This window comes from Poecilia reticulata, linkage group LG4 (assembly GCF_000633615.1).
Source record: "Poecilia reticulata strain Guanapo linkage group LG4, Guppy_female_1.0+MT, whole genome shotgun sequence".
In the NCBI taxonomy this organism is placed as follows: domain Eukaryota; kingdom Metazoa; phylum Chordata; class Actinopteri; order Cyprinodontiformes; family Poeciliidae; genus Poecilia; species Poecilia reticulata.
The window spans coordinates 9,769,063-9,782,155 of NC_024334.1; the positions used below are offsets into that span (position 1 = coordinate 9,769,063).

Here is a 13,093-nt window from a genome sequence, read left to right on the forward strand (position 1 = left end):
TCGTAACAACAAACACACCGAGGGCCACTGTCAATCACTCACCATGTAGATAAAAAGTTTAGTAAATAAATGAGCACAAAATGTAAAAAAAAAAAAATCCAGATAAAAATGATAAAGTACATGATGTAAAAGCATGAGTTCATTTTTCAACCAGAATATTTGGTTAACTCTGCTTTACACTTTAGATGTCTCAATATTTCATTTTTTACTAATTTCAATACAATTTGACAATTTAACAATAAATGACATTTACCCTCTCAGAAGATGTGTGTGAAGAAGTGACCAGTTGGCTCTGTAGTGATTTTCAAAAGAAAATCTGTTACAAAAAAAAAATAAAATCAACTTTTACAAATCTAAGACTTTGTATCAACAACTAAATCTTTAGACAGAACTTCAATTCTAGATATTTATGTTGTACATCTGTAAGAACCTATAAGTCCATGTATTTTAGCCAAGAAGGTGAAGATGCAAGAAATAGAGCACAATTGTGTCTTTGTCATGTATCTATTGCTGAAGTTGTAATATAAAATTGAAAATGAGAAATGTACAGTATAATAAAAAGTTAAGAATAGCAAAAAAGAGAAGATACATCAAAGGTCGCATTATTTTGTAAACTGCTGCCTTTGCCATTTCCCATCACATTTATCTTCCCTGTATAATTTTTTTTATTTTATTTTATGATCATAATTAAAGGCAATGAAAGGAAAATATCTATTTGGATATTTAACATGTTGGTGTTACTCTCAATAGTCCTCCATCAAAACAAGTATTTTCCTTTCCTCTTTGATTTTATTGATGACATTTCAAAAATGAAAATAATTCATTGAAGCAACTGTGATGCCAGAGGAGCACATTAGAGAACATTTCATTCTCACACATTTGTTTTATTGCTGATAAAAGCCATGACTCAAAGCCACAAAGGAGCTGCAGTGGCTCACTAGTGCCATCTATAAATCAACAAAGTGAAACTGCATCTGCAGTTTATTTTGGCTTCGATGTAAGAGACAACTCGAAGGAAGACAGCTGAAGTGGAATATTTGGGGTTTGATTTAAGATACAGATGCGATCACATATAGCTTTGTGATACTATTTATTGACTCCGTATATTTAGTTAACAGACCTCAGAAAACTCCCTCTCTGTTCTTCCTGTTTCCCTTTATCTTTTCTCCCACTACATCTTTCCATGTGTTACAACATCTCAAAAAAAAAAAAAAAACAGAAAAAAGGTCTGACTCATGAGTGAAGCAACATATCTGACCCACAAAACAACTGCAGAGCATTCCCTGAGCAGACCTATTTCTTTTGGCACATTCGACTATTCCCCAAAAGCCAAGTTCACTCTCAACTCCATCGAGGCCGAAGAGGCTTTCTTTCATGTAGGTCTAACCCATTAAAATTAGAGACTGGGCACAGGCTTCCAGACACTTGTGCAGCAAATTATTTTCCAAATGAATCCCATTGTATTTAATTCCATCCCACTAAATTCCATTCAGTTCAGTGCAGTTCCATTTATTTCCACCGTATCCAATTCAGTTAAATTCGGCTTCATTATTTCCCAGTTAACACAACTGTAGTCCACTTAATTCTATTCAGTTCATTTCCATTGTTTCCAATTCTAGTCTACCCAGTTACATTCAATCATCTTCCGTCGTTTCACTCCTATTCAGTCCAACTACATTCAATTTCACTTAATTCAATGATTTTCTACTCAAGTTAAATTCAACTACCGCCTACTAAATTACATTAAATTCAGTTGCATTCCGCTCAGTTCAGTTCAGTTCAGTTCAGTTCAGTTCAACTCAATTCAGCCCCATTTCTTTTCCATTCTGTATTCCTCATGTTCAAGAAAAACTGGCAGGTTGTAATGCAAACAGGCCAACAAACACATCGACAGCGAACAAACAGGCCAGACTTTGTTGGGAAACAAGGGTGTTAAATCTTGTGTGTTTCTCTGACACGGCAGCCTCTTCAAACCCTGATGGGAGAAAGTCCAAAAAGTAACCAAGAGAAAGAATTCTCCAAATAGATAATGGGATGATGGTAATCCACTTTAAGAAGTTATTTGCATCAAGCTGGATACAGAAAATAAGAAGTCTGTCTCCTTAGTTTGTCTTCAAAACTCATCAAACATAAGACCCTAAAAACTTGTACCCAAGTCTCCAACATTGCCCATTCAGTTCTGAACTCTTAAAAACTTAAGGTTTTTTTTTTTTTTTTCGTGTTCTCATCTTCATTCCCTGGGCAAATCTGTTTCTTTTGGCATAATATACATATTCCCTAAACGCCGAGTGGCCCTCAGTTGTGTCACTTTGTTTGTGTATTAATAATTCAGACAGTCTGCTGTTGTGTCTGCTGTGAAAGCTGCAGGTGGGAAAAATTGTGTGTAGACGGCAACAAGGGTTTTGTTTGTGCCCTTCCTGTGAAGCGCGTCACTTGGACAGCACAAAAGGATTGCTCTGAACCTTCAGATGCACAACACATTAGCAAGAGCACTTCCCCATTTAAGAATGTTCCTCATGCATATTTCAGGAGCGCAATTACCAGACTACTTTGTTCTCAAACATAAATTCATCATCTGTTGTTGTGACTGTTGTTTTCTTTTGTCTTACCTCATCAGAGCATTTTGTTTAAAGAGAGACATTTCCCTTTCATGTCATTAAGTGTAAGCCTCCTGTCCAACACCCTCAAACTCAGTGCTGTTTAGTCTGAAGTATTTTTTTACCTTTAACTTTCAGCCCTCTGTTGTATTCTTACCACAGCATGATGGGTATACTGAGCTTAGACCAACTAAATATTTCCAAGAAATTTCCTTTAAGATTTTGGTACATAATTGCTGCAGATTTGTTGATAAATCCATGATGCCAATTTTCTGTTCCCGCATATCCTAAAGGTGGTATTTTGGGTTGACATTTGGTAACTGGGGAGATCACTGGAGTACGGTAAATTCACAGTACTGGTTTTTATCCGATTATGAATAAAGGTTTAATAAAAACATTTTACAAACCAACATTAAAAAAAATGTCTAACTAGTTCCAGACGATTTGAGCCTGGGCCACAGTGCATTATCCTGCTGGAAGAAGCCATCAGAAATGGAAAGGCGCACCTAATTGTACAATAAATAACAGGCTTTATATCTGACTGTGTGATTATATTGTTTCTATAAAACAGGAACTTATAATTGGATGTTACTCTCTTGTAAAATGCTTTAAATGAGTAGTTTGTATTATGGAAATAACCCAAATTAATTTGAGATGGGATATTAAGAATCCCATCTCAATGGTAGTTTCCATTGCATGGTTTGCATTATTCTGAAGGAATAAATGTTCTTCTTGGAAATGATTATTCTTTTTGATGTGAAACAAACACTGCCCAGAGTAATTAGTTGAATTCATAGTAGACTGTCAAATAGTAAGCCTGTCTCTCATGTAGGTATAAATATAAATAGATTTCCGAACTGGGAATCACTCCCAAGCGCAAAGATCAGACTTCTTTCCAGAGTAAAGGAAAAAGAACAAAAGGTCTTTCTGTTGTAGTTGAAGGATACTACAGCTGGTTGTCTCTCATGTACTCTACAGTTGGTTCAACTATTCCCTGTCCACCTCCACCCATGCAAAATTAGAAAACAACTTCAATTCTGTTGTTGATAATGACCCTCTTTAGCGGAAACCAGCGCCCACACACCCTACGTCAAAGCAGAAAAGAGGCTCAAGCTAAAAGGAATCAGGAAGGATTCCCCGTAAGGCAGAGGCAGAAAGAGCACTGGTGGGAATGAGACAGAAAGATGCAGAGTGGCTGCTGTGTGGAATATGCAAGACGCCACTTCTGTCAGTAATCTAGCAGGCTGGGCTGTTTGGAAATGGGCAGCGTGGCAAGAACAAAACCAGAGCAGGGTTTATTTGTGAGGACATGAATAAAAATGAAAACCTTGTACAGGTACGGGGATTTTCAGGCCTGTTTCTGTGTGTGGCCCAAGGATGTGGGAGGTGAAAGAACAGTCTCGTCCTTTTACCACAAAGGATGTGGTGAGCGGAGTCATCCATTCTCTCCCATCTCATTCGGTCCAATTCGCTTTTTCTCTTCCTTTAAACTCACCAACATCTTATTATTAGTCATTTTCTTGCTTAACATCTTGAAAACAAAAAAAAAATGTGAATGCACAATTTGCATTAACAAGGATGTGAACAGGTGGAAATGAATTGATTTTGTTCCCCACTTGTTTTATCATCCTCATACAAATTTGTTGTGAACTTTTTTTTTTTTTTTTTCAGTTAAGTTCAAAGGAATAAAAGTCATTTGAAGTCATCTTAATTTTGGGGATTAGGCCCAATTGGAGTTGGAAAACAACCGACTGACACGTAGCTTTTAAGTTTGTGAAATAAAAACAAATCAGCTTTCAGTCATGCAACCAGAAATCTCTGCTACAATGTTGTATTGCCTTATATCAAAAATATGGGACATTAAAACTATTATAATACTACAAAATACACTAATAATATATAGATTGTCTGTACCCGTTATCACTGATATAATTCAGTCAAAAAAAAATCTGATTCGAAATCTGAGAAAAGAGAATGTAGAGATTATGTAGCCATTTTTCAATGATAGTACCTTCCAATCAGTTGCTAAACAGACTTCTGCCTTCAAGTCAAAGCCATCATCAATATAAATATACTGTAGCCAGAAGAAAACTGCTGACATCATCAAACAATCAGCTAAAACTCAAGCATCGTGACATATTTTAGCGTTAGCTCATACGTTCCAAAGCAGAAAGAAAGGGAAACGTCAGAGCTAGCCGTACTTTGAATTTATTTTTTTAAACAGGTCATTATTTTTTGTAACCCCAAACCAAGAAAGAGGAATGATACCACAACTTAGCTATTTGCCAGCTGACTGGGCTCTTCCGGTTATACTGCGGTTTACAAAATTCAATGTCTAAATTTAGACTCAGGATGAATTTTAAATAAAGAACAGCTATTACTCAAAGTTTCAAGCTTACATTACGAGAAATGGCTCTTTGCTTTTTATGAATGGTCTGAGTCAGCTCCTGGCTGCTCCAAAAAGATGAATGAAGATCAGTTCTGTGTGGAGACTCTGAATTAGATCACTAGGGGACATAGGCGGTTCAGGCGGATCATCTGGGATCCCTGTGAGGCTTACAGACAAAGACAACACTGTTATACAGACTGACCCATTCAAGAACATTTTACTTCCTGTCCCATCAGCCTTCAGAGGTTTTTTGGCATTTCAGATGCTAGCTCCCCAGAGAAGAAGAAATGTTTATCACAATGTCAATCTCTGTATTTGGAAAAAAAAACAAAAAAAAAAAAACAAACATCTGGAAAACATTCTTTCACTTTTTTCTTAACTATTTTGGTGGCAATGAACCATTTATGTCACGTTTCACTTGAAATGCAGCATAAGTGCTGTGGTTTGATTAGCAAACCAATCCATCAACAGCACAATGTCAGTTCAAGTTTTACGTTAGAGCCTCCAAACCATGTTTGAAATTTTATGGAACACCTTCATCTTTCCAAATTGACTTTGAGAAAAGTATTTTTCCAAATCCCATCATCAGTGATATCTCATCAGCCGTTTGTTCCTAGACTCTTTTCTAAACACACAAATGACATTACAGGGATTACTGTGCCATAATGAAAATACCGGACATTTTATTTCTGTATAAAGCCACAGGAGATGACGGGAGGTATGTTTCTGAGATCACGCTACCTTGACGTGGCTCTGAGCACCCAGGTTGTAGATTTCTGTGGGCTTCACCTCATTGATGATTTTCACCAGACAGGTGCTGTCAGTCAGGTCACCATAATGGAGTTTCATGTCTTAAAAAGAATAGCATACATGTGTTTTTTTTTTATCATAAAGTGCATGGACATGCTATTTTGAATATATTATAAATGTGTCTTCATTAATATCTTAGTATCATTTAAAACTCTAGAGTAAAACCCTTCAGTGCTGTTTTAAATAGATCAGAAAATTACCATAATTAGAAAAGATGACTTGCTGGTCAGTCTAATTTCACAAAAAATATCATTTTAAAACATTTTTGCTGAAAGAATTACTAAAATGATTTTCATATGTGGATAAAGCAAACATTCAAATGGGGTAAAGATACATTTTGTTGCAGCTTGTATATAAATTTATTATTTTTTTTATGTTTAACAGTTGTTCACAAATTGGTGCTAACTGGTTTACAACTGGGACCAATAGTGCAGAAGTTAAGTTTTATAAATCAGCGTTTCTATTTCATCTGACAATACTCAAGTCTTCATCGAAGAAAAATTAGAAACAAAACAGAATACTTACTGCCCTCTGTGTGTGTCTGTGGGTTTTGGTAAAGATGCTCAATCCGACCTGTGTTGAAGGAGCTGGAACGCCGCAAAATACCATGAACCTGAGGAAAAAGAGAACAGATAGGACTGAAACTGCAAAATTTTGGTGGGCTTATTCAAATGGAGTATTTTTTTTTTACTTTTTATTATTATTTACACAGTTACATTCCCTAACGAGTTACATATTTTCTTCACAATTTTTTCATAAATGAACTGACTTAGTTATGTGATCTAAGACACAACTAGTAAATATAATTTCTTCATCTTATACAAGTTATTCTGGCCAAGTATTATTTTGTATAAAACATACAAAATAATACTTGGCTGTAAATTTAAACCATAGAAAATATGGGACCATTCAAGCAACCTTTTCAGATGTTACCATTTCTTAATCTTAGAGTCTTTCTCTGGGCTTGTTTAGCCCTAAAGACATCTTAGTTTGTATTTTATTTTATCATTTTATTTGTCTTCAGAGGCTTTAAACTTTAAATTGTAGGTCATTGAAGCACCTTTAACACTTATCTAAGTAATTAACACATCTTGTACAATTTTGTTTCAAATAAAGAACCTTAAATTTAGATGTATACTTATTTAATCATTTACAAATCAATAATGCCTTTATAGGCAGTAGTTTGTTTTTTTTTGCTTTGTTTTTTTTTTTAAGTGGAACTGTAAAGCCAGGGTGTTACTTATGATGGCTTTACATCATAAGTAAAGCCATCATAAGTGTGGCTTTACTTATGTGGCTGCACCTAATTTTGGTGCTAGTTGCCTAAGAAAAAAAAAACGTTTGGCACAACCAGTGTCAGCCCATCCCTTAATGGAGAAACAGATTCCTCCTTCTGTTAGAAAACTTTGGTCCAAAACCTGGTAAAAAATTACATTTTCTTTTAACTGCTTTCCTAAATAAGATTTGTTTCTATAAAGCCAGACATGTTGCTTGCTTTTTAAAGAAAAATGTCACACGAGTATGAAAAGCTGAGAAATAGAATAAGCTTGTCTACTTAGCTTTTATTTCTAAAAGTTTTCTGAAACAGTAAATACTCTACATTAGAAAATACTGATATAACTTCAGCTCGGTGTTTAGTTGTTGCCGTCTGATCTGTGATCTTTCCTCCACATTCAGTAGGGGGTTTATAAGGAAGGTCTGCTCAGGGAAGATAACAGGGTCTGCTCCAATGGGAGTCCATTAGTGGGAGGACACTGTGGCCCGACCTCACTTCCTTTATTCACTGTGCTCTTCCTGCATGCCTCTGCACTCCTCTTTATTGCCACCCTTTCCCCCTCCACACCGCCTTATCAGTCAACCCCCTCAAGCTGGAGCTCATCCACTTCCTGCCTGCTGTCCCTGAGCTGGGCAGCAGATGGCGCAATTGATATAAAAGCAGATTAAGATGAAGGTCAGTGTTTCTTTAACCAAGTTATAGTCTTTGTGCAACTTATCTAGTTTTTGCTCATCATTACACACATTTGAATTTATTTACTTATGAAAATATTCTGCATTTTTGTGTCGCATCTAAATGTTTCTTCTGAAACAAATTTCAGTACCAGCATGCTTTCATTTACCAAATGGGAAAAAAACATGCAAGCCATTCCGTCTTCTAAACAAATACTATCCTGGTTACTTCCAGACTAGTACTTTGAAATAACCGACTAACATGAAGTATTCTAAAAAATCTCAAGGAGATAAGATGATGAAACAATGGGTTAAAAAGTCATTTCTAAGGCTTTGGGACTTCAGTAAACCACAGTGAGAGCCATAAAATAAAAATAAAAAACAGCGAACATATGGAACACTGATGACCATTATTAGAAATGGCCACCCTCGCAAACTTAAAAAAGCTTTGTGGGGGCGTGACATGGCCCAGTGGTTAGAGCGGGTGCCGTTTATTCAGAGGTTCCAAAATCAGACGCGGACGTCCCAAATACGACTCCTAACCTCGGCTCCTTTGCCGCATTTTACTCCCTTCTCTCTGCCCCCTTCCTGTCAGATTACTGTTGCATAACGACCACTAGTGCCAAAAAAACTTTTTAGCAAAAAGGCTTTCTGAAACTAGGTGGCCTGATTTGAAAAGTATTTGCCCCCAATACCACTCGATGTGTAATTGAGGATGGCAACAACTGCCATTTGGCATTGTCCTTCTTTAATAAAATCGTCTTAATTCAGACAGTGCCTTTTGTAAGCATAAACATGATTGGCTTGGTCAATCAAGCCAGTAGCTGCTCAATCAGATTTGGATTTAATTTTTACCAACTCAGAGGAGCACATGCTGGTGTACAAGCAGTAGTTTAGATGTTCTGGTTTCTTTGGTAACCTCCCAAATGGGTCGTTGATGTTGGTGTAATTTTGGGAGGCCAGTCACTTCTTGGAAAGTTTCACCCGGTTCATGTTTTAACTTTTTCTAAATAATGGCTATTACTGTAGGTCCAGTAACCTTAAAAATAACTTTGTGGCCCATTCTGTTTCTTTTGTTTAAGCCTACTACGTGTTGTCAGACAAGTTCCATCTCAGAGTTTTCTACAGTTCTGTAAGTAGTCTGACCTCATTATTTTTCCTCAGGTTATCTGTACCTGATGTCATAAATTGTTTGGGACCMAAAAGGCAAAAGAACCCTTAAGAAATCTGTCARTGGCAAATATTTGTTTGTCAGCCTTGCTGCAAGACCCCTAAAAATACAACAAGCGTCAGATGAAAGYTGATGACCTCACTCTTAATGCTGTATGATAGCAACAATTTCCTGAGAATTAGTGGGACCCTTGGGTAAGCACCACGGTCAGGGGTGAAAGAGCTCATCCAACAGGAGGGTCTTATCAGGGCGAGGTGTGAGAGAACCAGTGTCTGTAAGAGCTGTCAAATCACCATTCCCCCTGGAGTTCCCACAGACAGAGGTGGCTGGATGCTGCTTATCGAGGGAATGTTGTTGTGTGGATGTTGGCTTTCATGACTATCGACATTTATTTTTTTATGCGTCTGTGAGGACTTCTGAACGACTGAAGAAAAAAAAGATATGTTTCTTTTTAAGGCTGCAGTGTGTGACCCGTCACTCTCACCTCATAGCCTTTAGCAAGTAGGAACTCAGCCAGGTAGGAACCATCCTGAAAAGAAARWCACAMGACTTAGGAATAATGCATACAACTAGAAGAATTTGTAACATATGTACATTACTCTGAACAAGTCAGTAAATACCATAATTGCAAAGCATATCACAACACAACAATTCACCCTGGACTGACCAATGGGCAATCATGTCCTCATGTTAACCATATAACTGCATGAAAGGAACTAATAACTCACAGAAAAATGAACCACAATAAAAAGATAAAAGATAATGATAAATGAACACCCAAAATCATTTCTTTGCATGAAGCAAGTTTTCAATACGATTAGGTCAGTGGTTCTTAACCTGGGTTCGATCGAACCCTAGGGGTTCGGTGAGTCGGTCTCGGCGGAGCCTCTGCTGCGGAGGTAAAGACACACTTGTGTAAAGTTGTGATGACGCTCCCCGCTTTGCCATCACTTGCTGCAGAGGATCACGTTACATTGTTGAGCCAATCAGCACTGATTGAAGGAGCTCCACTCTCAGCATGGATTTGAACTTGTGTCTTTAATTACTTCAGCAAAGCTCACAGTTTTTACCAAATTCTGTAGCTTTCGGTGTACTTCTAAATATGCTCCTTAGTCGCATTTTGTCGGGGTTGCTACTGCCTCTAGTGGCGTGGGGGTGGTARCACAACTAATATAATTACATTACTAAATCAGAATACCGCAAAGTCTTTATTATTTATTATGAWTTTTTAATTCTCTTAAGGATGTAGAGCTAATTAAATAATCTAAACAAGACCTTAAAGTGCTTCCAGTTTCTCTCGATGGCCAACTTGTTGAAACTGTGGCAAATTGTGTGTCATTCCTGCACAGTCAGCTCAACTCTGCTGAAAACACCGACTATATTTTGAAGAACTGTTCTCAGCAGTGACGTGCGGTCAGGGGAGCCTGTCATCATGGAAAAATAATATATAAAATCRTTTATATTGCTATTTTCACCCTGTGGTTTGTACTATAAAGTATCTATTTTTTACTTAGCTTAACCAATTCTGATTAGTTTTTCTTCAAAATCACTGGATTTTCGCATTTTCCCATTCAAATGCTCAGAAGCGAAGCCRGTGAGGCAGCAGCGAGCCGAGCCCCACMTACGATTGCGCAACCTCTCGCTAACTGCACTGGCTGCAGTTAGCGAGCATTTGACAGCATGTTCGTCCTGTCTGTACGCCGGCAATAAAATGGCTAAGAAACTTTTAATATATGGACTGATTTTCCATAATTTCGCTTATGTATATAATGTACAGTGTTTTTTTGTCACTGTGTGTGTATCGTGTTTTGTGTGCGGAGGAGCGATAAGAAACGGCAGAGAACAGACTCGAGGTGAGGCAGGCAGTTCTCTTGCCTCAGCGCTGGGGGCGCTCAGTGTCTTACTCTGCAGTTGTGACTGCACAACTGCAGAGTAAGACACTGTGAGCTAGCCATACAGTAAATAAGTAAAGTACAGCGATATATTTGTTTTCTCATCTCTTCCGACGTCAACATGAAAGACTACATTTCGACACTTAAAAATCCACTTTCTGAAGTGGATTTTCAATTGAAGCAGGAGATGATAACTAAAGTTAGACCAACACCGGAGCTGAAAATTTTGCTTCGAGACAGTTTGACGAGTCTTAAACGGAGTAGAAAAGACATGGGGAGGATAGAACTTGGCTTTGGATGAACGGATATTTTTGTGCAGAATTAGCATGGATTTAAAAAGGTAAGACAGCAATAAGATGTTTTTGTTTAGTTTTTTAATGAAATGTGCGTTTTGTGGTCCACAGTTTTTAAATAATCCAGTAAAGTAGAAGCGGCAGCTAATCTACCACAGCAATTATTTATTAATAAAACATTAAGCCTAAAACGTACCACAACAACAGACTAAATGTTCTGTTCTGTGTGCAAAATTCTTCAATGTTTTTTGGTGTTAAATCCTAAAACATGAAGTGGCATTGTTGTCAGTTGCTATGGCAACGAGTCTGCTTAGCTTGGTGAATACAGATCACTTTGCTGTGGATCATAGCACGAAATTAATACCTACATTTYTAAGTTTCACTGAGTTAACGCGGCTATGGATGACATGTAAAAGATTAGTCTTTTTGGCCCCCAGCGTTGTATGCATGCGCGAAATTTCCGTTGGTCCAATAACATGGATGGTGTCTAAGTCATAAATCAGTGCCTCACCAGCAATGAACCTCACCGCACGTCACTGGTTCTCAGAGATTCTACCTTTTAAGAAGACTTAGTGATCATGGGGTCACCCAACTATACTCTAGTTGGGTGACCCCTATGTCTTGAATTTGGGGGGGGAAAAAAATCATATTTTATTTATCACTACAGAAGGGTTCAGTGGATGCGCATATGAAACTGGTGGGTTCGGTACCTCAAAAAAGGTCAAGAACCACTGGATTAGGTACTTTAATGCTTAATGCACTTTTTGCTAACTAAGATTATTTAGTCTTTTTGCCCCCCAGCAAAAAGACTAATTTTCATCAAATTAATAGGGTTTCTATTAATTTGATGAAAAATTAATAGAAACCCTTAAAATATAAACAAAAATTTAAAAGAAAATGATCACAGTGCAGTTTTCTAGGGCAGGTGGAAATTAAAAACATTTTTTATTTTATTTTAGGTTAGTGCATGAAATAATTGATGATTATGAAACACAATAGCCAGATTTAGTGGCATAATGTTGTCCAGAAAGGATCGTAGTACTTGGGGGAAAAAAATGACCATAAATTCATAACTCAGTTGTTTTTTCCACATGCTTAGAAATCAAATTATTGAAAGGTCAATAAAATACAATGACATCTTTAGTAGTGTTGGAAACCACCCTTAGAAAAGCTGTATGACATAGTCCAGCAGTATCACGAGAGTTATGGGATCAGATGCAGCATCCGCATGAATCTGGAACTCTTGGCTAACCTGTGCGTGAGCAAGCACYGTCAACGAGCTCTTAATTTCCTTACCACATCTTTTTTTCCTGTTCAAAATTTCCAGTTGCACCCTCTGAAATAGCATTCATCTATTGGTAGCTTTCATAAACTACATAGACAAACACACACGTATGCATACAGTGGATTACAAAACAGCCCTGTGCTTCTCTTCTTGTCCAAGTCTGAAGTGAGTGATGAAAACAATCTGCTCCGAGCTCTGACAAGCATCAACATATTTTGGGTTATATGAGGTCCTGTTTTGAAATGACTAAAATTAAGTTTCCCTGAGACCTACCAAGCGATCGAGTTTTCAGATGACGAGGTGATTTGAACTCAGTGAAACACATGAAATATGCAGCTTGAGTGTTTAAAAAAAAAAAAAAGAAAAGAAATAGCGGGTAGCGATGACAAAAAAAATAAATAAATCAACAGATTGTGGGTGGTACAGAAAGCCAACAAAATTAAAAAGTTGTAGACATGAACTCACAAACTTATTTATTTTGGATTTACAAATAATACAATGTGCTAAACAAATTAAATTGAAGAAACTGGCCTCGCTGTCGTGAAGAGCAATATTTCTAGTCTGAATTTGACTAGATTCAGTAGATGCTGAGGCCCAAAGCTTGATCAAAATATACAAAACACTCCATGTGGCTAGTGGCTGTAAAACCTCTCAGGCATTTATACCTAAAGGAAACTTTGTTGTAAATCTTGTCATTCCAGATGCAAAC

The 13,093-nt window shown here is 37.2% G+C and overlaps 1 protein-coding gene across 1 annotated transcript in view; it reads right to left on the bottom strand.

Moving 5' to 3' along the window:
* Nucleotides 1–13,093, bottom strand: part of gmds (GDP-mannose 4,6-dehydratase) — a 127,676-nt gene that overhangs the window by 104,435 nt on the left and 10,148 nt on the right. The window contains exons 2-4 of the mRNA XM_008406879.1: nucleotides 9,399–9,443; nucleotides 6,322–6,409; nucleotides 5,728–5,837 (exon numbers count right to left, since the gene is read on the bottom strand). Coding sequence (XP_008405101.1) covers nucleotides 5,728–5,837; nucleotides 6,322–6,409; nucleotides 9,399–9,443 — 243 coding nt within the window. The remainder of the gene's footprint in view (nucleotides 1–5,727; nucleotides 5,838–6,321; nucleotides 6,410–9,398; nucleotides 9,444–13,093) is intronic.